This window comes from Trachinotus anak, unplaced genomic scaffold (assembly GCF_046630095.1).
Source record: "Trachinotus anak isolate AG129_WGS33_773 ecotype Australia unplaced genomic scaffold, CSIRO_AGI_Tana_v1 ptg000007l, whole genome shotgun sequence".
Lineage (NCBI taxonomy): Eukaryota > Metazoa > Chordata > Actinopteri > Carangiformes > Carangidae > Trachinotus > Trachinotus anak.
The window spans coordinates 16788684-16815888 of NW_027273858.1; the positions used below are offsets into that span (position 1 = coordinate 16788684).

The 27205-nt window shown below is 42.0% G+C and overlaps 1 protein-coding gene across 5 annotated transcripts in view; it reads right to left on the reverse strand.

The window, feature by feature from the left end:
• Positions 1-27205, reverse strand: part of LOC139623119 (arginyl-tRNA--protein transferase 1) — a 51394-nt gene that overhangs the window by 22951 nt on the left and 1238 nt on the right. The window contains exons 2-10 of one of the 5 annotated variants that reach the window (XM_071481060.1): positions 24591-24654; positions 24376-24438; positions 24073-24176; positions 23608-23844; positions 19002-19222; positions 16206-16334; positions 14544-14672; positions 8729-8761; positions 3042-3223 (exon numbers count right to left, since the gene is read on the reverse strand). In XM_071481060.1, coding sequence (XP_071337161.1) covers positions 3042-3223; positions 8729-8761; positions 14544-14672; positions 16206-16334; positions 19002-19222; positions 23608-23844; positions 24073-24176; positions 24376-24438; positions 24591-24654 — 1162 coding nt within the window. The remainder of the gene's footprint in view (positions 1-3041; positions 3224-8728; positions 8762-14543; positions 14673-16205; positions 16335-19001; positions 19223-23607; positions 23845-24072; positions 24177-24375; positions 24439-24590; positions 24655-27205) is intronic. The other 4 variants (XM_071481061.1, XM_071481063.1, XM_071481062.1 and 1 more) reach the window with 4 other exon arrangements.

A 27205-nucleotide genomic window follows, 5' to 3' on the forward strand; every position in this document is an offset into this window, starting at 1 on the left:
ACAGTAAATGTCTTCCTTGCTTTATTTTTCCCCAATAGTTTCTTCCTTAATTGCATCCTTTTACTAAAAGCCTATTTTCCCCCTTTTCCCTCCACCATTTCCTTCACTATTCCATAACTAAATTCCAGCTCCTCTTTCTTCTCCCTTTTTGTTTCACTCTTCCTTCCACCCCTCTGTGTTTCAGCCGCTTAAATGAAAGGGGAGAATTCTCTTTCTTACAATACTTAAGAGAGAGAGAGAAAGAGGCCTTAAAATAAAATAGATGCACTGAAAAATAAGACATGGGACAAAGCAGGCCATGCCGGGGAGGGGGAGAGAGAGGGAGAGAGAGAGCAGGAGGAGAATATAAAAGAGGGGGGTCAAGAAAGAGAAAGGGAGGGAGAAGAGAGGCAGCGAGAGCGAGGTGCTAGAAGGTCACCCGCTTGCTGCCAGGTTCCTGGGTTCCCATCCCCTCTCCACAAAAGGGCCCGGCAGGCCTGAATTGGGGGAGGGGGGTCAAGAGAGGCAAGGGGCCCATTCACAAAAAGCCCTGCGCCCCCCCTTCACTTGAGGCCTTCACACCCCCACCTCCACCCCCATGGCAGCAGCTTGAGTCCGCCATTATCCCCTCTTCAGCCATCTGACACTCCAGCACAAGCCAATTATCAAGCCCTCTGCTCCTGCACAGCTTCCCTCATACTGATGTGCATACACATACACACCCAGACACAAAGGGCCCATAATAGTGCGCACCACGAGGTACTTACTGCAGCCTCACATGCATGCGGAAACATTTCATTACCAAACACTACAAGAATAGTGTTGATTAGCCAGATATAAAATACAGATTGAGCTACTAGTGGTGGGAAGACAGAAGCTTATTTAACTAAGGAAAATAGCCTTAACCCACTCAGTATATGCATGTACTCTATACAAAAAAAAAGCCTTGGGGTGGCCCAGGTCAGTCTGCAGGATTAAGATGGGACCGATCCAGGCCTTTCTGATGGATAAGCAATTGCTACGTAGAGGCCGATCCATTTCCAATCCCTCGTTCATTTGCTCTGGCAAAGCAGCTGTCAAAAACGCTCCGTCGGGATCCCTTAAAAACTGGAACTGTACAAAGTTGGAAGCAAGTTAAAGCCAAATGAACTGAATAGCACACAAAACAAATAAAACAGCAGCCTGCAGTTCCAATCAATGATACCAGAGGATGCGGCAGTGAGAATGCCATGTGTACGGAGTCTCTTTGGGCTTTAAAAAATGTTGCTTTGCATCTGCTAAATTTTGCAGGTGCAAGATACCTATTAAGACTTGAACTTAAATATGAGATACTATACAAAATATACTAAAAAATGATTAACAAGAACTTGTAATCCAAGTTATATTTATTTTAAAAGCTGCTATCCAAAATGTCAATTATTTTAATATAAGCTTACTCTAGGCTCTCCGTGCTTTCTGCCACTTTAAGTGTATAGAAAAATATACATGTTCTTCAGAAAATACGGGATTGGATGCCACATCAACAAATGCTGAATATTTTAGGACTTGGATCAGGATCAGGGGCAGCACAATATAATCAGGAGATCCCCGTAAGAAAGTGATCCAGGTTGGACACCAGCTGCGTTTCCTTCTCAGTGCTGCAGGCACCTCATTATATGCCTCTTTTCTTCTACTCCTCCTACTTCTCTCCTTGGGCCGGAGGCAGAGGGAGCTATACTCCTGCAAGGAATTTCTCAACATCCCCCTCTCCTGTTTCTACTGCTGAATCACACATACATACACACACACACACACTACTGCACAGAAGACCACAACACACACAGTGCTGTACTCGTTTTGTAATGCCTAACATACATATTTAACCAGAACTGTAACATCATCCAAACTCTGCGCCTGTTTATCCAGATGACTACTGGGAAAAATGCCTAACAAATCAGGCTTCCCACTTCCCTCCCATTTGTGTAAAGTCCCAAAACTTTTCCATGTCTTTACATAACCAAAGTTCTGTTACATACTTAACATGTAATTCCTCCATGATTTTTAAATGCAGTTTGTTGAGAGGAGTGTACTCGTACAGGTTCCAGTCCATTTGGCCTTGCTGTGGAGAAGCTAGACTATCCAATGTAATGAATGTTTGCACAAGTTCTTAAGTGTGTGTGTGTGTGTGTGTGTGTGTGGGTGGGGGGGGCACGCATTCTGTACAATAAGCCTTGGACAGAGTCAGCCAGGCCAAGCAGACTAGGGAGTGTCCAGACCTGATCAAAGGCCTGGGTTCTGGTGTCTGTAAACAAGCGGGAGGATTTCAGTCCTGCTGGCTCCCTTCTCCAAGGCCTCCTCCACACACCGAGCTCTGTGTTACTCTTGGAGTCAGACTCTTCAAATAATAAGTGATGAGGAGCTGTGAGCTTATGATGACCAGGGTGTTCCCTCTATATGAGCAGAGCCTGTCTGTCCTAACCGCCGGGCTGACTTAGTGCACAATGCACACGTGCGCAAACGCGCAACTCGCATGCTAACACCTGTACACACCAACTTTGAAGCGGCGATCACCCAGTCTCGCACATCTGTGCAGAAATATTTCAAAAAGCCTTTCTCACATTATTGGGTTACATTTTACAGGAAAGGCCAGATACGTGTGCCTGCAGCGTATGTGCGTGTTCTCTTATTTCATCTTGGCAGAGAGAACTGTCATCAGCTGAACCACAAACAGAGCACTGCCTCAACCAATCAAGTGCAAAGAAAGAGGTATTTTTCCCCCAACCTACAGTATTATGGCACTTATAGTATACAGTTCTAAGGAAAGATAAAAATTTGGGAGGGGCTGAAAAGATCAAGAGTGAGGGAGAGGGCAGGTTAAGAGGAGGGCAAATATGAAGGAGTGAAGAGAGTAGTAAGAAAAGAAAAAACAAAAAAATTGGGCAAAAAAAATAAGATAGGAATGTTCAACATTGATATAGTCACTGGTATATCATGGTTACTGTGGATAATTGGCTATTCCCCCTTTTCTTTAAGAAGGCTTTAGAGACAACAGAAAAGGGATGATGTGGCTCATGGGAACCAACCTGAGAGCAGAGTAGGAGCCCAGAGACATAGAGGCAAAGTCTGGGTGGTAGTACAGGTATACAGAGGACACACAGGTAGGCAAGATGTCGATCACCCCCACAGCCACGATGCGTCCGTCCAGCCAGTACTGCTGATGGAAGGAGCCGTAGCCGACCTCAGGCCCATCGGGAGAATATTCAGCCTGTGGAGAGGCAAAGAGCGAAAAACAGTAAGAGAAGGGGGTCACTGGTGAAAACAGTAACATTACTCTTGTGTGCAATACAGGCTGTATGTAAAACATATAAATCATAGCAGAATGAGAATGTGGTATTTAAAAGGATTGTTTTCACTTTCTTGCAGGGATCTACTTTCTCTGCCTTATATACACACACCTGTACGATGGTGTATTATAACCCCGGCTTTTCCCTGCCAGGCCTCACACATTATGTGTGGGGGTGTACAGTAGCCTCACGTTCAGCCTGCTAATGGCTCCCAAATGTGGAGCGAGAGCAGGAGCCGGGTGGAGTTTGGGGTGGGGAGGGACTGGTCACAGAAGAACTCCAGGAGAGGATTTTTTAATAAAAAGACCCTGCATGAGCAAAATCCATTTCACCAGGCGGTAGTGGAGTGTTGCCAAGCTTTCTCCTATATATGTCTGTGTCTGCTCTCTCCATGAGGCATGAAAGAATGTGGGCGTAGGTGTGCACCCGCGTGCCTGAGTCTACCCCATTAATAAAACAGTTAAGTGTTTGACACACATTGAGTTTCTCATAGGGATCCGCATGCTGGGTTTTTCAATCAAGTGGCTTGACCGCTTTTATCACAGAGGCTTAAGACGAGAGGCTTGGGGTTGGGGTTAAAAGTCATGTTAAGCTAGGGTATTGCTTTATGTTTGTGTATGTGTCTTTTCCTGTGTGTGTGTGCGTGCGTGTATGTGCATCTGTCTTCAGTGCACGAGTAACAGGATCCTTCTCCTTTGCCAACTTTCATCTGGACCCAGTTAAATAGTGCAGACACAGCTAGTTATCACAACACTGAGAGAGCAAGCTTTCTTATCCAGCGCGCACACTGGGCCCACACTCCGACCAAACTAAACATGACCAAATACAAACAAGGCCCATACACATACACACACATTCCCTGCAGCTCTGTGACCCCGGAGGGCTGAACATCACCAATGGGGTGACTGTGTGCCACATTCCTCCTTCTCACCATGTAAGGTTTTCTTTAGTAGAGCTGGTAATATAAATAAAACTATATCCCTCTAGCTCAGGCCTTTGGACAGCCAGGGCTGATTTCCTGTCTGACACAATGTATACTACAGTCCATTTATTCTTTTTTATGTGTAGGTAATTGGGTGGGGGAGGGATGATTACATCGTCTAAGTGCTCCTCCACATCACAGGACATATGATCTGACATAGAGATGATGTGGGTTTACTACACATTAGCTGTAAATGACTGGCAGGCTAAAAGGAGGGAAGAACAGAGGAGAATAAAAATGAACAGTTGTGTGTGTGTGTGTGTGTATGTGTGTGTGTGTGTGTGTGTGTGTTTGGGTCGGGGGGGGGGGGTTTGCTAGGGGTGCTGAAGGGTGACAGACACCACATCTGGAGCAAGCACCGCACTCTGTGTGTGTGTGTGTGTGTGTGTGTGTGTGTGTGTGAGAGAGTGAGTGAGAGAGAGAGAGAGAGAGAGAGAGAGAGAGAGAGAGAGAGAGAGAGAGAGAGAGAGAGAGAGAGAGAGAGAGAGAGAGAGAGAGAGAGAGAGAGAGAGAGAGAGAGAGGGGCTGGGGGAGCTGTCTGTCTGTATAAGCAGGCAGCCTGTTATTTCTTGGCACCAGTTCTCCCACAAACACTGGAGGCTTTGTCAGAGGCCCCTCGGCATCATTTAGAGGTTGTAAGTAAAAGCAAAGAGAGCCGAGCGGTGATCACTGTGTGTGAGAGAGGGAGATTTTTCTTACCTCAGCTCAAGCATACATGCTTGAGCACAATCCTGTGAAGGTGAATGCCAGTGCAACAGAAGTAATGGCTGCCTGAGTTTGTATGTTTGTTTATAAGTTCATACCACGTTCAAGGCCGATCTTGTCTGACTGACCCGGGCATCACCTCAGACGACAGCTTAATGGTTGTGTCCTTGCCACTGTGACAACAATCTAAACATTCTCTGGAGCACATCAAACTACCCCAGATCTTCCACTGCAGCCCCAAATCGCTCTCATATGGCCTAAATACAGGGCCATTTGAGCAGGGAGGCGGTGTGCTGCACGTTTGTTTCAGCCTGCTTCGAGAGACACTTATCACAACAACTCATTATGGACAATTGTCTGGAACAAGGAGCTAGTATATGATATTTACTTTCAGACTCTCTTTAGCCCCATAGCAGCAACACAAAGAGTTAACAGCTCAGAGCTCATGTACTAAGTCTAATAAGATGTATTGCTGCATTAGACCATGATTGTATCTGACAAACACTGTTTCTATCAAGTTTTACATGATGCCATAATTATGTAAATCGCCAAAAGGCTGCAACATTTTTCACATGATGTAATAACAATGACAAACAACCAAAAGACTAACAAATTCATTCAGTCTTATAGAAATGACTTCAGTAGCTTTACTTGTCTCATGGGTGACTTTTTAAAGACTGAACAAAAGCCTGCTTACAGGGTTTGGATGTGTCAGGTATTGGTTGAAGAACAGATTTTGGAAATAGCTGTGACTTTATCCCATTTCCCAAGAAGTGAATTACACAATATCTTTCAGGGTAAGATTGATTTTTATGCCACATGTTATTTTATATTTCCTTGTATTTTTTTCTTTTTAGTTGCATTTGTTTATTAATAGCTCAGGTGTTATTAATCGCTCCTGGATGGAAATCAGTCACTGGAGGATGAGTGTTATATACCACTGTGTTTTTATGCTAAACCTTAACTCTGTAGAATTTATACTGTTATGATGTTATGATTGTGGCACTGACCAACCCCTGATATAGAACTAACTAGGGCTGAACGATATGCAAAAAAACCAAAATCATATTGCGATTATTTTGGCAGATATGATTGAAATATGACTCCCAATTACAGTTGGAATGGTCATTTTTGTATTTTCACTGAAAGAAATATAAAAATTATGATGATGTGCTTTTTGTTGGGTCTTACCAAACAAGCATGTTCCCTTACATCTGCAGGGTATGAGTTGTGGGCCGGAGCATCTCTGCAACACCTTAATGCTTCATTTATGGTATGTTGTGACACATTTTACCTTTACCAAAAAAACTGCAGCTCCGCAGCGATTTAGATATTGCACCTGTCCATATAGCGATTTCAAAATTGTTCAGCCCTACAAATAACACGTGTAAACTTTCTCTCTCCCTATTTTAACTCACAAATTTGCATCCACACCTAACCACAAATATACACAGAGCAAGACCTGCAAACAGGCTGCAGGTGTAGCACAGCTCACATCATGAGCACCTGTTATTGTAACTATACAAAACTACTCATTTCTCCCAAGCTTTAAAGGAAGAAATGTATTTTAATATTTAACTCCTTTACAGAAGTTGTTGTTTAACTCTAGGTGCAGCTAGGAGACCTCCTCTGTTTTTGGCTTACAGATGGGGCATGTACAGTGAAATCTGTGTGCTCACTAGTGTGGTATGTCAACTGGTGCATTTCCTGCTGATATGTATTTTATTTACTTTACATAATGAAAATGATCATCCTCTTCCTCTCAGGAAGTGAACACAGAGAACCACAGATGGACAGATAGGAGTGGCCAGGGGCCTGGGTCTATAAAAAAAAAAAAACGAAGTGACTAATTGGTGAACACCTCTGTTAATGAGTGTTTGCCCCTTGGTTAGGCACATTAGGAGGTTGTAAAGACAAATAAATAGAAACAGAATGAGTGCGTGAACCCCACATAGCCCATAAAAGAGCTCCTCGAGTTCCTCGACCTCACCAAGGCCAAGTGCAGTGAGACACCTGCATGGCTGCTGCTCTGCAGGTTTACACTGATGTGCCACTGTTTATCAGACAGCACAAAATCTTTTACTTGTCTGTTTGTTATGTATTAAAAAAAAAAAAGCGAAATCAGTAACAGCTGATGTTAATTATGTCTGAGTTTCAGCACGAATCCTCTGCAATTTTCGTAAAATGGAGCAGAGCAACAAACAAACAACCTGGGCCCTAATTAGCTGCAGTTGAATGTCTAAGTATGCTGTTTGCATACATTTGTATAAATGCAGGCTTCCATGTGAGCTGATCAACCACACAGCATGCAGGTCCATGTGGTGAGTGTCTGTGTGTGTATTTTAATAGCACCCTGATTGGAGACAGATGGAGGCCAACACGCAGAGGTAGCTCAGAAAGCCACGCATAATAACTCTGAAATGGAGAGCATTTGGAGAAGACACACAGAGAGAGAGGGAGAGGGAGAGAGAGAGAGAGAGAGAGAGAGCGAGAGAGAGAGAGAGAGAGATCAGAAAAAGAAATAAAAACAAGTTGGGTGAGAAGAGGCCAAATGAATGAAGACAGCCCCCTGAGCCAGTCTGTGAGGAGGGGACACTGAAGGCAGGATGATATGTGAGGCCACAGTGCGTGTGCACACATGTGTGTATGTGCGCAGACCTGTGTAATTCACTGTGCCTGGATGCCTGCCTTGACGAGGTGATAAAAGCTTGTTTCCTATAAACACTAATGATGTTCATTAGCGAAGACCTGAGGGGGCCCACAGGGCAGCACAGAGTGACTGCGTTTGTGTGTCTCTGTGTCAGTCAGTTTGTGTGTGCTCTTGGACCTCAATCCTATTAAAGTGGCTGTTTTAAGTGCCCATCCTGGGTCTAATTGCTGGTGTAATTATCCTGACCCAACACGTCCACTGGTGTTTCTGAAGGCAGCAGCTCACCAGGCCTGCTAAGTGCTCAGTGACGCCTGGCTGCACCTACACCTCACTGTGACCACAGAGAATACGCACATCTTAACTATGAATCCTCTTCCAGATGCAATCAACATACTTCATAATATAAGCATCTGAATTTCTGATTTGTCAATAGATTACCAGCGAGATTGTATTAATCAATGCACCAGAAGCTGAAATCAAACTTTCCATGGAGCCTAAATAATTACTTCTTTTTGCTAACTAGGCCAATAGCCATCTGTTAGGTCCCAAATTGATGCCCATGAAGCTGCCTCATCAGCCTGTCATCTGTACCACACCACACAAGGTGAAGAGTGTGTGGTGCTTCCCATTCTGTCAAGGCCAGAGGAAAGGACGGAGCTGAAGACCTTGTGCTGAACACAGACGCAACACAATCTGGACACCACGTTTCTCCGTTTTCCTCCCTCAATACCCCCATTCACTTCGACGGGGCTAAATTAAAACCCCTTCAATATGAAACAAAACCCCCTCCTGAATCCCTTAACCCACCCCTCAATCCAGCTGGAGGGCTCTTGAAGAGACAGAGCAAAGGTGGGTGGGTAGGTATGTGCTGCATGAGGGGAACTAGTGTGCATTAATCCCCCCTTTTAAGTGTGCTTGATGAAGAATTAAATATTGACATTTTTAAAATCATTATCTTCATCTATGACAGTAATTTCCCCAGGATGACCTCGTCTTTGGAGCATATCATTGCAGGTAACACATATGGATGAGTAGAGACATTTAAAAGTGGTTTTATTAAATTGTCAACAGGCCAAAGGAAATACATACCTCTAGTGGTGAATCACAGAGAAATCTCCGGAACTGTGGAGGGAGACAGAGGGGCGGGGGGCAGAGAGAAAAACAGTTAGTTCTCTGGGTCACCAACCTTTTTGAAAAGGCATAAATGAAAACCATACACGTCTCCATTGCTGTCCTATATAATGTATGCCTCCCTGTTTTCTCCTCACTCAGGTGTCACATATCAAATGCAGCCCCCCCATTCACAAAGGGGCATAAAAAGGAAGATTGTATTTACACAAATGAAAACATTTAGCCTATCAACTAAAGCTCACAGCCCAGGGAGGACATAGTGACAGCTTAAATACGCAGCGTCACTGATTTCAAAATAACCTATTTCTTAACACGCTTTAAAATGCACATCAGATTTCAATTACTGGGGGACTTTTATGTCTGTGGAAACATTAAATCTTTCTTCCATTCTCTCTACTATTTCCTGTTCTCCTTCTTCTTCTTTTTTTTTTTTTTTTTTTTTTTCACGCCACAGTCGAGAGCAGTGTGTTTACAGATGAGCTGACCTGCAGGACTGGAGGACAAACATAGCACGCTTCCACATTTAAGGCCAAAACCATTCTTTAATGAGAAACAGACACAGTGGAGTAGTGATGGACAGCTTTACTCAGTCTATCTCACCCTCATGCACACACATCACTGTTTCAAGTTCATATTTCACAAGGAAATGCTACAATCCAGCTGTGTAGTTCATATATGCTATGTTCAACCTCAGGCCCACTGTCTGCATGAGTGAGCACAACACAAGTGTAGAATAGCACCAAAGTACCATAAACAAAGGAAGAGATGGTACAGACAGGACAGGATAATAAACACCAAAATAAACAAGGTCGGGATGTAAATGATGTAAAATGGATCATAAAAAAAAAAAAAAAAAGTGACATAGTGACACTCCTTATTAACCTATGGCTGCCCTTCATAATGTGTTGCTTTTTTTCTTGGCTTCCTTCACTCAAACCCTGACTCCAGCTTTGGTTTGATTTATACAGGTTTATTAATGACAATATATTTGACATAAATTGCCAATAGCTGATATTTTAGTACTTTTAAGAATTTCATTATCTCCATAAAGTTCTACTAATTCAATGTTTGTTTTTTTCCCTCTAATCTTGTTCTTGTTGAGGTGGAAAACAGCACTTTGGAAACTTAAACTTCTACACTTAAACACATGCTGATGGTACTGTTTAAGGTGGATTAACATGAAGTAAACTACATTTACACACAGCCAGCTGTTCAGTAAAATCAAATTGTCAGTGATTGCAAATAACAGACTAGCAACTGGTTTCCATTAAAAGACTAGTACTGATATATCAATCTAATCCCGCTCTCTCCACTTCCTAAATAAAGTAAGAATATGGTGATTTCATTTCTGCTACAGTTCCTCATATTTGGAACAGGAGTCTTTCACAGATTCTCAGTCAATAAATGGATGAATCTAAGTTTTCCTGTATAGGAGGCAGCTCTGTACTGCCATATCGTGGTGGTGGCCGTTCTTTCTTATTACAACCAAGATGCTCTACAAGTTACTGGAAATTCCCACAAGCACACCAACATCCTCCGTTTGTGTGTGAGAGTGTGTGTGTGTGTGTGTGTGTGTGTGTGTGTGTGTGTGTGTGTGTGTGTGTGAAAGTGTGTGTGTGTGTGTGTGTGCGCGCGCACAGCAGTACAGCTAGTAATACTGATGACTGCTGAAGGCATGGTTCACTGGGTGGGACAGTCCTGGCTGAGATGCAACTCAAACTCCTGCCAGTAGCCTGAACTCATCCAAAAGAGTGTGTGTTTCTCCGTTTGTCTGCCACAGCTGATGTGTGTGTTGGTGACACTAATACAGTGTTCTCCAACACGGGGGTTGTTTTGGCAGACATGCGCTACAGAATGATGCACTGTCATCTGTCATTTCTATTTTACCTTTGCCTGAGGCAAACACCCAACAGTTTTCACTGCCTTTCAGACTCGCCCACTTGAGTTGGATTCTCATCAGAAATGACTAAATCCATAAAATATTAGTTCAGTTTGAGTCATAAAAATAAGCAAATCTATAAAATGCAAGGATCGAGCACAGGACTTGCAGAGCAAAAAAAGAGTTCATGCATTGCAGCAGTGCACATAGTTGTTGCTGAGAGGTGTTGTGCTGAGCTGTAACAGTCTCACAAACTGTGCAACACGCTGCCTTTAACCTCGATTCAACCTCACACCACGGTAGAGAGGAGCAGGGGAAGAGGGGATGGACAGAAAACACACATATTATTTAATGTAAATATATTAAAATTCCATTCAACTGCTGAAGAGAAAAAGATTTAGCTCAAATTTAATGCTTTCCATGACCAATATGGAAATTAGAGTGACTACATCTGTTTAGTCGACAATGATCCTTGCTCATGCAAAAAAAATTCTTATCGAGTTCTCCACCTGTGTTACCAATGCCAGTAAAGTGTAATTTTCCACTCCTAACTCTGCAGTGACTACTGCTTTGCCAGTCAACAAATTACCCACAGCAAAGCCTCCCAATGTGCAATACTTCTGAGGGGCACAAATGAAACTTTTGTTTAAAACTCTCTCTCTCTCTCTCTCTCTCTCTCTCTCTCCAAAAAAAAAGAAAACTTAAGGGTTTACCAACAGCTGCAGTTATTAGATGACATCATTTATAGAGGCCATGCTATGACACTGGCTGCTGTGAGTCTCCAGTGGACTTGGTAGTAAAACATTGTATTATTTGATTACTTGATTAGTAGTCTACAAGTGTGTGAACTTGGGTGTGTGTGTCATGATAAGTTCTGACACCTATGAGGACCTCGCTCCTCCTCCACCATCTCCAGGCACTCCTCATCAGGGGGCTGCTGGGTAATCATACCAAGAGGAACAAGCAGTGGAGCACAGCAGCCTTCCACTGCTGTGTTAACCTTGCTTGGCTGGGTGAGGCCGCTCTCCTGGAGCCTGGCGATGTTGACCCCTCTCTGGTCACTGACAAACAACAGACCACACGGTCCTGACAGGCTGAGACAGACACACACACACACACACACACACACACACACACACACACACACACACACACACACACACACACACACACACACACACACTGCAAGAGACAGACAGTCTCATGTGTAGGCACAGGCACACAGGCATGGAGACAGTAAGGGAACGAACATGTGAATACAATCTCAGCTTCCTCTCTTGCTCTATCTCTAATACAACAACACATATGCCTGCAAATGGAGCCGAGTCCAGAGTACCTTCTGGAACGTTCTCATCCCCAACACATGGAGTCCATCACTTCCTCTCTAACTCTCCCTTTCCTATAGTAAACACTCATCTGTGTACGATTAGCCGTCTCACTCACACACACTCACACACACTCACACACACACACACACACACACTCACACACACTCACACACACACACACACAAGCTGTCATGTCTTCACTCGCACACATACAGTACATGTAAACACACACATCTGCTTAAGCCTAATTGCCACTTAAACCCCTCGTCACCGTGCTCTTTACTTGCTCAAATTGCTGTGCTTATTTGAGCGACAAGGTGCTTGTATTCAGTGTCACATTATAAAACAATAAAACAACCCCAATACAGCTTTATTTTCTCTTTGCCCAACTTCTGCTGACTAGATCTTTATTTATTTCAGAGTGTATAAAGGAGCTTCAGGAACCTAGCTGCAAGCAGATCTACAATGATAATACTGCTTACACAGCCTGGTATTGAATTTTTCATTACTGTGCATAAGCATGTTGCAAATAGCTTTAGGATAATCTGAGCCATTTTTCCATATACTTTTTTTTTTTTTCCACGTGTCTTGGTTGAGGCTCTAGCCATCAAGAAGAGTAAATACAGATTTAACAGGATTTGTATTCCTGAAAATGAATGCCACATGTGCAGGAACTCAGAGTCACGGCTCAGCACAACAGTTAAGAACAGTAAGTGTGAGTGTGTGTGTGTGTGTGTGCATGTGTGTATATGCGCATACGTCTAAATAATTGCATGTATGTGCTTCAGCTCTGTCAGGAAACCAGGACTGGATGTGGATGGAATAATGTCTGGCTCCCTTCCAGTCATGGTATGACAGGAAATGCACGCATCCTTAAACAAATAAAGGCATTCTGCTCTAGGACATCATACTGTCTAATGATAGTACAATTTTGGCCGGGTAATTCAACTTGCACAAACACACAATCTCTCCTATCGCCTGGCTCAGAGCCAGGCTGATGGTATTCCACTTTCTGTCCCTAGGTAATACTTTAATAGATTAATAAATACCTCTGTAAATACCAAATGGCCCAACTTCCTAGGTAGCAGCAGCAGGCCTAGAATGGCATGGCACCAGAATGGGCCATCACCACATCAACAATGTGTTTCCCATTTCTTTATGAATGCCGCAGGACGATGGGGGGGCTCTGAGCTTCTGGGAAGAGAACAGGGGAGTCCACCAGGAGCTTGACGGGCAAGAAAATAAAATCAGCAGCGTTTAGTACTGTGGGCTCAGGAGTGGTTGTCATAGTACTGAGTCCAACTAAGGGGAATACAATTAAGTTCAATTTGTTTGAGTGGGAACAATTAAGGCTGGTTTTGTATAAATCAACAGCGGTGAACCTTGAGAGGACAACAAGGCATCTCCAAGGCTGGTATTAATGTGATACTACACCATGGTGTGTCGTGGCTGATGCCAGGAGGATGGAAATTTTGTATGCACTTGTTTAGAGTCCACCTCTAGAACATCTGAATGTACGAATTGTACATTTTATCATCTTATCAAACCCTGTCAAAATTAATATATAGAGTTACACAGGCAGAGACGTCAAGAAGAATTACAACAAATGTGCTCACCTGTAAAAGTAATGAACCCAACCTTAATTCACTCTGTGCTTTTTCACTACACAACATTCAGTCAGTATCCAACCTGGAAAGACCATCGATTAAAAAAAAAGAACTTTACTTTCTGGCAACCCAACAGACAGCAGAACTGTGCAGCTCCACACCTTTTCTTTTTTTTTAGATGTTATTCCTCTGGTTCTTGAACCCGTCCGATCCCAGTACAGTTATAAACCTAAAGCTGAAGCTGTGCGCACAAACACACGCAAACACACACAAACACACTCCCTATTAATAGAGCTGGTGTTATGGCACTAGGAAAGAATCTGCCACAGTCTGCCCAATCTGACAGTTTTTATTATTTATTAATTACCTTACTTTTACAAGCTGGAGAATTCAGTAATTTACTGAGGCCTGCTGGCAGGAAGGTGGAGAGGGAGGTTGTTTTTCCAGCCCTGAGGGACAAAAGGCCCTCTCAGGTTAGTAAGGATGTCCAGCAATTCTGCATCCTGACTAGTTATTTTCTCCTCTTTTTATATATATATATATATATATATATATATATATATATATATATATATATATATATATATATATATATATATAGATAGATTTATAAAGAGAAACAGAGGTGTGTGTATAACTTATAATATCACTTACTGTGTAATATAAATTCATTTTTAAATCTAATGGCTCATTTCTGGACAATGCATCTCATTCACTGCATCAACTAGTGATCTCTCTCACTCTCTGGTTTACAGAGTTTACAGTTACAGCTTACACATTACACATATACAAGAATAATGACTGACTGTACAGCAAAAACAACCCTCCAGAAATCCAAAAGATTCAACATTAAATCAAAATAAAACTGAAAAAAGCAGCAAATTCTCAAGTGTATGAAGCTGGAAGAAGCATGTGCACTGGTGCCCTAAAGTAGGTGCAGAATAATAATCATGCAGTACCTCACTCTCACTACATTCGCTGGGGTCATCACCATGAATGGCCATCTGGTAGCGGGCGTACAGTGCCACCGACTGCTGATAGGACGCTGTGAATTGAGGGTCCTCAAAGTTGACCGGCACTAGCCTCACCTTCAAGCACAGGGTGTGGAGGGAAAGGGGCGGTAAGGTGGAGGGAGGTTTTATTAGAGTCAACAATGAATGGGAAGACAGCGAGTAATTAGAAAATGAATTTATAACAGAAAGGGAGGAAGGATAGATGCTTCGATGGAATGGACAGTACAGGAATCAGCAATAGAGGTTTTAAACAGTGTATACATGTGTTATACAAGTGCTTTGGCATTTTAGGGTTCACATCAGTCTCCTAGTCCTCGGGGCCAGCTGGTAACACAGCAGGTCTGTTTTGAGTTGGAGATTTGATTTTGTGATTTTATCAGATTGTTATACACAAAGGACACATGAATGCAAGAAAACAATGGGATTCTAGGAGACTGAGTGTGTGTTTTTAAAAGGCAACTTGAGGATGAGGCTAGTGCACTGCCCGGCTTTTACCACAGATCACACGGAGAGGATTAAGAACTCACGATTCAACACTTTGCGTGTAAGGTCCGGAGCAGCAGAAATCCTGAGATGGATCATCTCAGTCAGACACACAGAGACTCCTCCCACAATACAGACTCCTCTCATGAACTTAAACAAAGTGAAACAGACTGCACGCACAAGAAAAAGAAAATTCAAATCTCATCACCAGCAACTAATCCTAAATTGAAATCCAGTTCAGTTCATTCCAGTTCAGACAAGGGGAACGATCATGAGGGTAGAGTGATGGGGGGCACAGATGAGGTAAATGTGTGAAGGCCTGGTGGGTTCAGCTGACAAACTAACACCCCCCCCCAAAAAAAAAAATGAATTAACTCAAGACTAACAACCGAGCTGGCCGCGTGAGGGCCAACCCCGACACCTGGAGAAACACTGCTGTCAACCGTGGCATATGGAAACATTTTCCCCTCCATTTCCTCTCCCTTTGACTCACGCTCTTATACACATACACGCTTTTTAATACTAACATGTTAATTCACTTTTTTTTCAGTCATACAGACATTTGGTTTTTTTCCCCTGAGGCTTGATGTTGGAAAGTTGAGGCATCAACTATTTAACAAGTCCAATCTTATTTCCAATTTTAGATATCTACGGTAAAATCCTGACTTTTGTTCATTATGATTTCAACCTCTGAAATGACTCAAATCTTCAAAATTTAAAAGTATCTTAAAAAAAAAAAAAAACATTACATAGTTAAACTTAATTATTATTTACAGTTAATAATTATTAAGTCTTTAATAAAGATTAACTGTAAATAATAATTACTAAAAAACAGAAAATTCTACAGATATTACTACCTGTGTTGTATTTGTCTAAAAAAAATTTAAAAAATTAAAAATAAAAAAAACGAAACATAAAATTACCTGGCACTTACAACAAAGAACAACTGAATCAATGATGAATTTTAATCAAATATATGATATAAAAGTTTGAAAAGGGACTACTTCATTAAAGCAAGTTGAAATCCTTTTGATGCCATTGTAGGTACCCAAACTGCTCAGCCCTCTCCCTCCCACCCTGGATGCCCCTAGAGCAGGTTGACCTATGTGCTCCCCACCCTCTGACCTGGCTCTCGGAGGGTTTGTCAGGAGGGTCCTTGTGAATGGCCATCTGGTAGAGTTTGTACACCTGGTAGGAGGCGTCGAAAGAGGCTCTGAACTGCGGGCTAGGGGGATTGGAGCGCACTAGCCTCACCTTCAAAAAGAATATGGGCAGACAAGGGTTAACATCAAACTGGAAAAGAAGTGCTGAGAACATGAGTGGTGATTATAAAATACACAACAAAGAAATCAAAGGGAGAAAAAGTGTGAGAGATCTGTGAAAAGAGAGAGACTGACATCAACCCACCCTCTTGTACCTGAGTGACATGAAGAGTTTTAACCATTTTACAAACATCTAATTTGGTTTCGCACTATAGATTTCATATATATCATTTCATCTTTAATGAAGTGCTTGTTTTCACCAATGGCAGCTGTAGCTTGATGAGAGAACAAGACCAATACAGAGCAGGGTGAGTTATGTCCATCTCCATCGTGACACAAAAATGACACGTTATTCAAGAAAACAGAGCAAGTGTAACAAAAAAAACATCTGTTTTCATACCAAGCTCAGAAATACTCATAGTAGTTCTCAAAATGCAGAAATAATCATTAGCCTATATATTGAAGTGTGTGTATGAGCCCATTTCCAGTGCTTCACCATGTCATCTGAGGCTGAGGTTTTCTTCTTGATCATGTCCAACAGAAACTGGACTGTGCAAATCTGTTTACGTGCTGAATTATTATAAGTGTGATACATACACGTGACATAATAATGTGGGTTGATGCATAAATGCATCATCAACTTGTGGTTTGCACAACTAATTGTTCTCTCTAATTGTGCTATGAATCAAGCTGAACAGGGAGGCTCAGGAGAAGCCTGTGATAGAGAGAAAACTTGGCTGAGTGTTGCTGATGTCACAAAATCTAGAGAAGAATTCAACTTTCTCATCCTCCGGCCCCATTTAATTAAGCTTCCCTCGTTTGGAAGCTTTTGTTGGCCACAGAGGCTTTGCCATATGAATCCCCTGGACGGACAGGACAGAGGAACTGAACCTGGGGTTTGTTTGAGTTGGACCTAAGTGGGTCTCTCTCATATGACCACTTGGCATCCACATCCTTTAGTCAAACAGAGACGTTGGGCTTCTTACATAAAAGGACAATGCTCAAGTTCGGTCGCTTTAATTTTGTTCTAAAGCTCTAGATATATTTTGCTAGGCTGAAATCCTTTTGGTGAACCAACACTGCAGCAGATTGTGAACAGCATGAAAATGAAATTTTAACAATTCTCATAACAGTCTTGAAATTTGACACCAGCAGTCTGATACTTGACCACTTTAAGAAAGTTCAAATAAAGCCAAATAATACCAGTGGCTTTTGTTTGACTTTCATCAAAATGAAAGATCATGTTTTCTCAAAGCTTTGACAGAGATATACTTGAATCTTTCACTAAACCATTATAAAGGAATAAAACAGAGGAGATGTTATGATAATGAGAAAAGTGTGGCCACAGTAGACAATACTCATGAGGAGACTAGTGGGTGAACAATCCCACACTTTCCTGAGGTGCCTGAGGGGCTCTGAATCACGTTCTCACACTGACCCCTGGTGGTGGATAGTCAAACCACAGCTGCTTTAAAGGCCAGGGCAGAGGTAACGACAGGACTGTACGTACATCTAAAACTTCTCTTCCCTGTCACCGTCATTTCTCTGCATTTAAATTACGTCAAAACTATCACAGATGCCAGATTCTTCAACAAACATGTCAAGAGAGAAATTTCAACTGAGCAGCTTCAGAGTGAGGTAAGCCTATGCAACCACCAAAGCAAGGAGATGCTTAATCACCAAGTTTCCTTTTCCTGTCCACATTTATTTTCAAAGATGTCACACGTATCCTCTTCTAATCAGTCAAATAGCGTGATATGTTGAACAGATGTGTTTATGATGAAACTGAGCTGGACTGCACTTAATTGCTCCTGTGTAAACATCTATCTTCTGGTGCTGGTGTGAAAGCCGCTTTCAACTCAGTCAACAGTTCAGAAAGCCATGACTCAGCATCACATACACTCATTAAGCTGCTTATCATCCAAATTGTCCTTTAGCCACATATTCTTTAATAAACAGCTAAGTGCGTCAAAAATCTCTAAATTATTTCACTTTTAAAATATATAATTAACCTTCATTTGAAGCAGATAACCTTGTGTTCAAGTCTACTCAGTGAAACTGAACAATAATTGCAGGCAAACAAATTGATATAATTGAAAAGAGCTGACTGGGAGGAAGTCTTGGTCTAGTCTCAGGGGCTATGGAGACGAGACAGACACTGCCTGGTTCATCACTGCATCTGGCTTAAATCTTGGTCAAGACCAAGAATGACGTTACACTACCAACCTCAGCTTGAAGCCTTCGCCAGGGATCTTTCTACATCGTTCTGCTTCCTGCCAAAAGTTCATTTCCATGTCCTCTCGTACCGGCTGAGCTGGGAGCTGTGGTTTTAATGTCATCAGCAGGGTAATGCGACCCAGTTTGTGTGGTGTGCCTGTCATTTGGTTGAATTCGAATTGGGAAGAAGTGGTTTTTCCACTCTGCTCTGGCCAGCTATCCTCTCCGCACACATAAACACATGGTGAAGTCACTGGGGCTATGGAAGAGGGCTCAATGAAACCAAATTTTCAAGCTAACTGAATCCAAACATCACGGAGACAGAAAGCTAAACCAACTGCACTGTTCCTTAATGACAGCTGAAATCATCACAATAGGCTAATGTTTATTCCAAGTCCCAAAAAAAGAGAAAAGAAAGCACCTTCTCTGTCTTTCTGCTCACCTCAAGGCAATGAGAAGAGTTGTCAGGCAATGACTCATTGATGAAATCTTCCAGGGTTTTGGGTTGGTTGGTCTGGGTGGGGGAGGGTGGGGTAGGAGAGACAACAGAAGAGACCCCATCACCATGCTGTCTCATCTGCTCTTTCTGAAGACGTCGCTCCTTCCTTAGGTCTTTGGCCTTCCGACAAGGCGGCCGGCCAGGATCAGCTCCCATCCCTGCAGCTCAGAGAGAAGAAGGGCAGAGGGTGGCGGTTAGTGCTCCAAAAAAACATCATTGTTAGATCTATTTTGTGCAAAAGACACAACAACATTTTCAAAGCTTTTCCAGAAAAATAGGCACTTTTAAGAAATAACTCAATTACTCCTCTGAGCGTAAAGGTTGGGCAAAGAAGCCGGTCTCGACACAGAGCCCTATGGAAGTCATTTTCTTGCTTCCCTGCCTCAATAGTCTTTACATTACATCATTGCTTAGGAGGCTATAAAACAATATGGCCTGTGGTATTGAAGTCCAAGTAGTTAGCAGCTAGCTAGTGTATATTTATAAACGAACAGAAGAAGCAGGAGCAGAGGACAGACTGTGTTGTGGGCTCTTAAATGAGTAGCTCTGCTCGCCACACCTGAGGTTGCTACTAACAGAACACACACTCATACACTCCCTCGGCTTTTCTCTCTCAATATGACTAACATGAACATTCCCTGAAGCAACTCAGTCTCTTCCCATTTCCCTCTCTCAGTCCCCCTCCTCATCCTTCTGCTGCTGCTTCTCCTCCTCCTCCTCCTCCTCCACCACCACCACCACCACCTCCTCCTGGGCTCTTGCCAAGCCCTCCAGCTCTCCGGGCATCCCATGTCAACAGTTTACACGCCCACATCCTGTTTGGAGCAATAAGGAAACGAGAGCCATTTCCTGCTTGTCCCATTGCCAGCCGCCACCATTAGCTCACTTACCAAGTTTCTCCTCCGTCAATGTCACAAGGAAGAGGGGGACACCCGGTCCTGACAAGCGGAGAGGGAAACTCTGGCACAGGTTCACTGGCAGCGTTCAGCTTCAGCTGACTGAAGTTTAAGGTCCTTTATTTTCTACTGTAAGGCAGATTCTATCCTGTGAATAGTTAATGTGGAACACAGCAAGAGTTCCACAGGAGTAAATGACTGGAGGAACTAAAGGAGAGAAGCGTTTCTCAGATATAAACATACAACCCCGGGAGTTATAGCTTGGTCAAATGGTGTTCCTGTCAGAATAAACACAGCAAGGTCAAGAGTAACTAGAGTCTGGACTGTGTTCATCACACTGACTCAACCACAAACACATCCCTTATCCACGATCACTCTGTCCACGTGCCTCTCTCCCTATAATAACACACTCACTACATACACACACGCACACACACTCTCTCTCTCTACCACTCACGCACAGACACAGGTACTCCTGAGGACAGCGCATGCAGCCATGGTTAAGATAAAGTGTGACAGATCAGTTCCTGTGGAAGACAGATGCTCCCGCTCCAGCAGTTAGCACTTCATAAAAGCCATGACACTCTCCCTCCTCGCTTCCTCAGGCACAAATATGACTCTCAGAATAAGAGTAAACTGGCTAGAATTGTGATATACTGCTTTCTTGCATGTAAATACATAGAGCCACAAAATTAATTTACTGTGGGACGAGGATGCTGTTTTTCTGTGAGCAGTCACTAAAGTACTAACATTGGTGGATGCAGTGTCATTTTTTTTTTTTTGCAGTGTCATTTTTATACCACCGCTCTGTCAACTCTGCCTACTTACTATACTATACTGCCTCCTACAAACCAACAAACTTGGGACATCAGCCATCACACTCCCACTTTGACCAACACCACAATCTTGATAAAGGACTTTAATTTCAGAGTACAAATAAATCCATGTGCTGGTTTCACCACTTGTGATTCTCTAAAAAGCAGACCACAACACAGCTTTCCAAAACGCAACATTCCACATGTCCTTCTGTATCCGTGTACTTCTGGCCTTACAGTGTACGGCAGATGGGGAGCCATGTTTTCTGAAGCTAGAACTGGAACCTGCCCAAAGCTATAAAGCGCTTCAGTCATAAAGCTACAGGAGAGATATGTCCAGGTGTTTTCTGTTGGAGGTGAATAAGGGGGGAGTGGAGAACCGCTGGCTCAACATAGTAAATCCTGTTTGCTTCCTCTTTGCTATCCTCCTAAAAAAGCCTGTTATATTCCTGACATTCTGAGCAGGAGGAGTGTGGTGCTGACACAGGTGTAAGAGCAGAAGGACAGTGGCACTGCTTAAAAGTCTGTTTATGTCTGCATCTTGATCGTCCTGTGCCAGTACCAAGCTTCCTGCTCCAATATGCGTCATTGTCTTTTGATTAATGAGCATGAGGCCTGTTCTCATTAGGTGTTTGAGAGGGGGAAAGAAAGTGGGTGAAAAGTGGTTGAGGAAACATGAACATTTGTTACAAGTGCTGCTTCCTGTGTCTAATGGGAGTTTATTATCTCTTCACTACGAGTGTTATTAATTCATTACTGTGAGCTGGCTGTGAGGATATCCTGTACTGGAGAGTAAAGAGGAGAACATGACAGATAAGCCCAAACCAGACACACTCCTGAAAACACCGAGGACACAGCAGCCTCGTTCACCAAGCTGCTGCACAGTGGAGTCTATTACAAGGTGAACAGTGACACCCTCTGGCACACAATGGTGCTTTAGTTATTGTAGAAAACACTGGTAGTTTTACAATTGATCGTCATCAAAAAAGCTACAGCCACTTCATCCTTACTGCACTTTGAAAGAATATCAGATATCTAAAATGAATAATAAAAAGGAAAACAGCAGCAAACAAGTTTTTGATAGGTTCGGCAGAACCACAGTATGAGGCTACCTTTGTCGTAGGAGAGACAAGTACTACGTAGACAACACTGTGTGGAGTGAGGACAGCCACAAGTCATAGAGTAAATGTAGAAGATTTTATTGTGGCTATTCAACCTGCTTCTTCTAAGAGTTTCAGCCATCATTTACAAGAGAAGAGGTTATAATATGCACTTGAGAAGCGCTACTTCTTCAGGGCAGCCTGGACTCTACAGTGACCCGGTATCGGAAAGGGACGCGACAGTCCAACCTGGCCAGGGCTAGCTTGTTAGCAAGCTAACTGCAGTACAAGACAAGAAGTAATAGAAATAGAAGCAAACCACTGCTGGAGACAGCTCTGATGAGTGAAGAAATTAAATTTGATGCAGATCTCAAAACGTTTTCCTCCAGACTGGTAAGTAAACAGCTGTTAATGCTAACGCTGGCTATGTAGCTCCTTTAAAGCAGATAACCAACATTTATTCATGGCCCTGTGTAAAGTCCTGGCTGGATAGTTAATTAGTGACTACTCAGTTCTGGGAAGAGCATGTTCATAAATAGCACATTCATTTGCTTGATATCATCATCCCTGATTAAATACTTGAAATGCATTTGATATAAATGATTGGAGCGAATAAAACTGCACTTACTAACTTCCATCTGTTGCAACCAAGGTGGTATATAGCATATTGGTGATATAAGACAATTACTAAAATAAATATAAACAGTAATCAATGCACTGAGCCTAACACAAGATCTTAAGAAAACCATGATTTCCTGTTCCTGAGTGATGATAGACACTAATAATAATTAGCCTGAGTATAGTATAGTGTCATTTAGTCACCACTTCATTATTCAGTCAACCATTACATTCTTGTAGCCTATTCTCTTTGCTCTAATAACTCATGAAGTGACTGATACATGCAACTGTTGTAATGTCACATTCACACTAAGCATAAACCATCATATATTTATACTATATACAAGTTAAAGGATACAGATAGGGCTGCAACTAATCATTTTATCATTTTCATCATTAATGAATCTGCCTTTTATTTTATTGATGTTTTGTCTATAAAATGTAAGAAAATTGTGAAAACTGCATGGTATAAATTCCCAAAGCCCAAGTAGATCTGTTCAAATTGCTAATTTTATTATAACAGTGCAAAATACCTAGAACATTCCATTTACTATCAAATTTGAGTTACAAAGCAATATCACATTTGTGAAGCTGAAAACAGCAAATATTTGGCTGGCTAAAAAAATTACTGCGTGATAATGATTATCAAAATAGCTGCTGATTAATTTTCTTTGATCAACTAATTGTTGGAGCTCATGGTCCATGTTCTTTGTAAAAAAAAAAAAAAAAAAAAAACAAGTTGTTGGTTTACTAAGCAAAAAACAAGGACACAAAGAGCTGTGTTGGGGCGGCCCGGTAGTCGAGTGGTTAGGGCGCGTACCATGTTGAGCGTAAGACGCTCTTGGCAGGCAGTCACTGGTTCGACTCCCAACCAGTCCGACTCTTTCCTGCATGTCATTCCCCTCTCTCTACCCCCTTTCCTGTCAGTCTCCACTTGTCTATAATAAAGGCATAAAAAGCCCAAAAAATAATTAAAAAAAAAAAAAAGAGCTGTGCTGAAAAGTAAAATAATCGTAAGGGGTAATATGTTACGTTATTACTTTATTTTCCATAACAGAAAGAACAATACGGATCACTGGTGAGTATTACCTCCCCTTTGAAAGGGAACTAGATTTCTTACCTGGTTTAGGAGCTGTGGCTGTCGTTCTTCCATCCGGAACAGACACTGGATCCTTTCCTGACGTCTCTGATGCTGTAGACGCAGCGTCCCCTACCTCCTTCTGAACTTCTGTGATAGCAGGACACTCTGCCACTTCCTTCTGAATGTCTGTGACAGCAGGATACTTCACTTCTGCAGGACAGACTTTACTTGGTTCATGTGGACCTGCTTCTTCACACACAGACTCCATTGGCTCCCCTACAAAAATCAGTATCGTTTACACCACTCAATGTTGTGAGTTTGTGCCCAGCTCTGACTATAGTTTCAAACATGCATTCTGTTGTATGTGCAGTCTAACTGCTGAGAGCTGAGTGACTGCTTTTTTTATCCATTTTTTCATTGATGTACTGTATACCAACACAGAGAAAATCATGAGACAATACACATGCAATAATAACCATTATATGAAAATTTAAATACTCTCACCATCGCCCTGTCCTGTTGGTAATTCCCCTTTGGAAACAAATTTGCTCATCTTCTTCAGGATTTTCTTGTGGGATTTGGAAGGCTGGAATTTCAGTGCATGACACCTTGACACAGAAGGTTGTAAATGTTTGGTTAGAACAACATATATTTGCATATATTTCTGCTGTTATACAAATACTTAACAGACTGTTACTCAATACATGAATCAAAATGCTATGGGCCATGTTCATGTGTTCCATGTTATTCTGGTCTCGTCAGTTCTGAATCACAGTAGGAGATTCTGATGGACAAAAATATCTTTACCTGATGGTATACTGTGGACAGCACGTCTTGTTCATTATGGGCTTATAGACATATTTCCCACTTCTGAAAAAGAACACATGAAAAGTCTTTATTGCAAAATGCATTATCAGCGATTTGAAATATTCAGAGTGCTATTTCCTGAACATAACAAAATTCATAAAACGTCCAGATATAAGCATGCAGGGACTGTGTGAAGCCAGGAGACAACTACTCACCTCCTCCATCCTCGATCAATGAGGTCTTGGTAGTCTTGTACTGTCATGGTGTGAGACCACATCCCTGCAGAAAACCAAAGCAACATCACTGCTTTAAAACATTTAATTAATTTCTTATGATTTTTTACTGAAAACCAGAGAACACACTTTTTTTTGCACTTTTCGCAAATAGAATAAGGATGAAATAGGAAGCATGCAAATAAATAAGGTGTACTTGTCAACAAGCTGCTTGAGAGTCTGGTAGAAAGTCCATATTTATGTTTCAGCTTAAATTACAGCATCCCCCAAAGTGCATTCCCACAGCTCTTTAAGGCCCCCATGTAAACAAATGTATTATTTGTAGCCACAGCAGCTTGGATCCTACTTCCCAGAACTGAGGTCTGAGCTCCCCATGTCAACTCTTGACCTTTTCTTCTGCAACTATATACACAGTCTGCACATGCGCACACACCAGAAACTCTATGGCAAGACCACTATCAGTTTTCATCTAAAACAACTGAGGGAATTGGCTGTGTACCAGTTCACACAACACACACTTAGTTTGCAACTGAGTATAAAGTCCATGTCCCAGGAGAATGGTGCTTAGCCAGAGTCTACAGAGACAAGGAGACAACTGTGTGATCCAACAGAGCAACACTACAACACTGAGGCAGTAAGTGACTGGAGCTAGTTCTGAGGCCACACAGCAGCGAGACTGCAGGTTTACTTTAATGACAGCAGAAACACTCTGGAGGTATTATCATTACTGGACCACCAATTAAGGGGCTTTTAGTGTAAGTAAAGCACCTGTTTACACATCTTACAGAAAAAAGATATAATCATTATCATGAACATATCATAACATGTCCGATCATCAAAGTATGTCAAAATATTTGGTCTGCTGTACACTGTGGTGCAGCTACGCAGAGTTCTGCATAGACAACATTAACAGTATTTATTTTAATCTAATCTAATCCAAATAAACTGCATGGAAATCACACCAGACCGAAGCCATCATAAAACTTCATTTATATTTGACAATCTTAACAATACATGTTGCCAATAATTAAATAAAAATATTATATAAATGACTGTGATTTTTTCCTAGGTTTAAAACCATGTCAAAACTGTTTAATTTACTGAATATAAAATTCTAAAAACTTTCAAGAGAAAGCAAATTTGGTAAAAAAAAAAAACAGGACGACAAGCCTCATGAAATTAGACAAAAGTCCAATACCTGTTCAGCAAAAAGCCTGACAACTATTTAGGTAGGAAGTCAGAAGTTTAAAAAGGTAACAGTTCTTCAGTACAACTGAATCAAACCATATGAGTTTGATGTCAGTGCAACAGCTGCTGTCATCATGGCACAACAGGAGCGCCTCTCCATCGTTCACCTCCACCCAGGCATGACAGGCACAGCACCACACCGGACGGCAGATGTTGTGCTCTGTAGTGTGGAGTCGCACTTGCTATGTAACAACACTGTTGATAACATCACTGCTCCATAGGAAAAACACTATCTCACTGAGCACCTGCTGGGAAAAGTCTACAATACCACATAAAACACTGTGCTCATATATCTGATAATCACTCAGTCGATCTATAGACTGCTTCACATGTCTTCATAAAATAAAAGGATTTGAGCCAGAAAATAACTTGAGAAATTTTAGAGGACGAAAACTGCTTGTTTGCTGAAGCTTGATTGTTTTCAAGATGCAGCTTTACATCAGGCTCCAGTGGCCTGAAATAACAGATTCAATTCTGTAGTTGCAAGTCTAGTGCACTTCATTTAACCTGCATCCACAAAGGAAACCTCTAACATCATTACTGCAAACCAACGAGAGTTACATAGAGAGAACAATCTTCCTTCTTCTCCACAACCTGCCATGCCCACGTGATGTAACATACCCAGATTACCACTCTTAGATTAGACAACAGCTCTCGTCTGCAGGCTCTGAGCCCAATTGATCATTGACTTCACCAGGAACTACCTGAAGCCTAATTATAGTAAACCTGTCTCATACCTGCTGGCCTCAACTGAATGACACAGAAAATCCCTTCCCATCTTCTTACACAACTTTTTTTATAGCTCAGTATCAAAGTCAAACTTCTAAAAATGCAGTTACAATAGCCCAGGTTTTCTTTAAAGGACAACCTCTAGACAGAACACACAGTACAACCTCTTCACCTCTGTGCCCTGTAAGCTCTGTTAAACCTTCTAACCCCACTTTCAATACAGCGCTTATAAACCTTCATAGAAAGTGATTGTGTGGGTCAGCCTTTTGTGAAATCTTCGTACAGCTGAATTCTTTGCAATTTGGTAACCAAATGTCCCTTACTTTTTATTAAGTATACAGCTATACAGTGGGTTGACAGGCTCCTTTATGGACTGGAGCTAACCAAGATTCAATACTGACAAAAACAGTCCTGGAGCGTTCACTGTGTTTTACTAGTTTCCCACTGACTGAAAAATGATAAACAGACCTTTCTTTATAATATGAAGTTCTGTGGTTGAGCAAGTCTGGCACTTTTTGAAAAACTTCTTGACAAACAGATGTGTCAACAATCAATTTTGTTGTTTCCACCTCATTTCCACACCATGTTATTGAGTGTGTGAGAAATCAGTGTGAGAATTA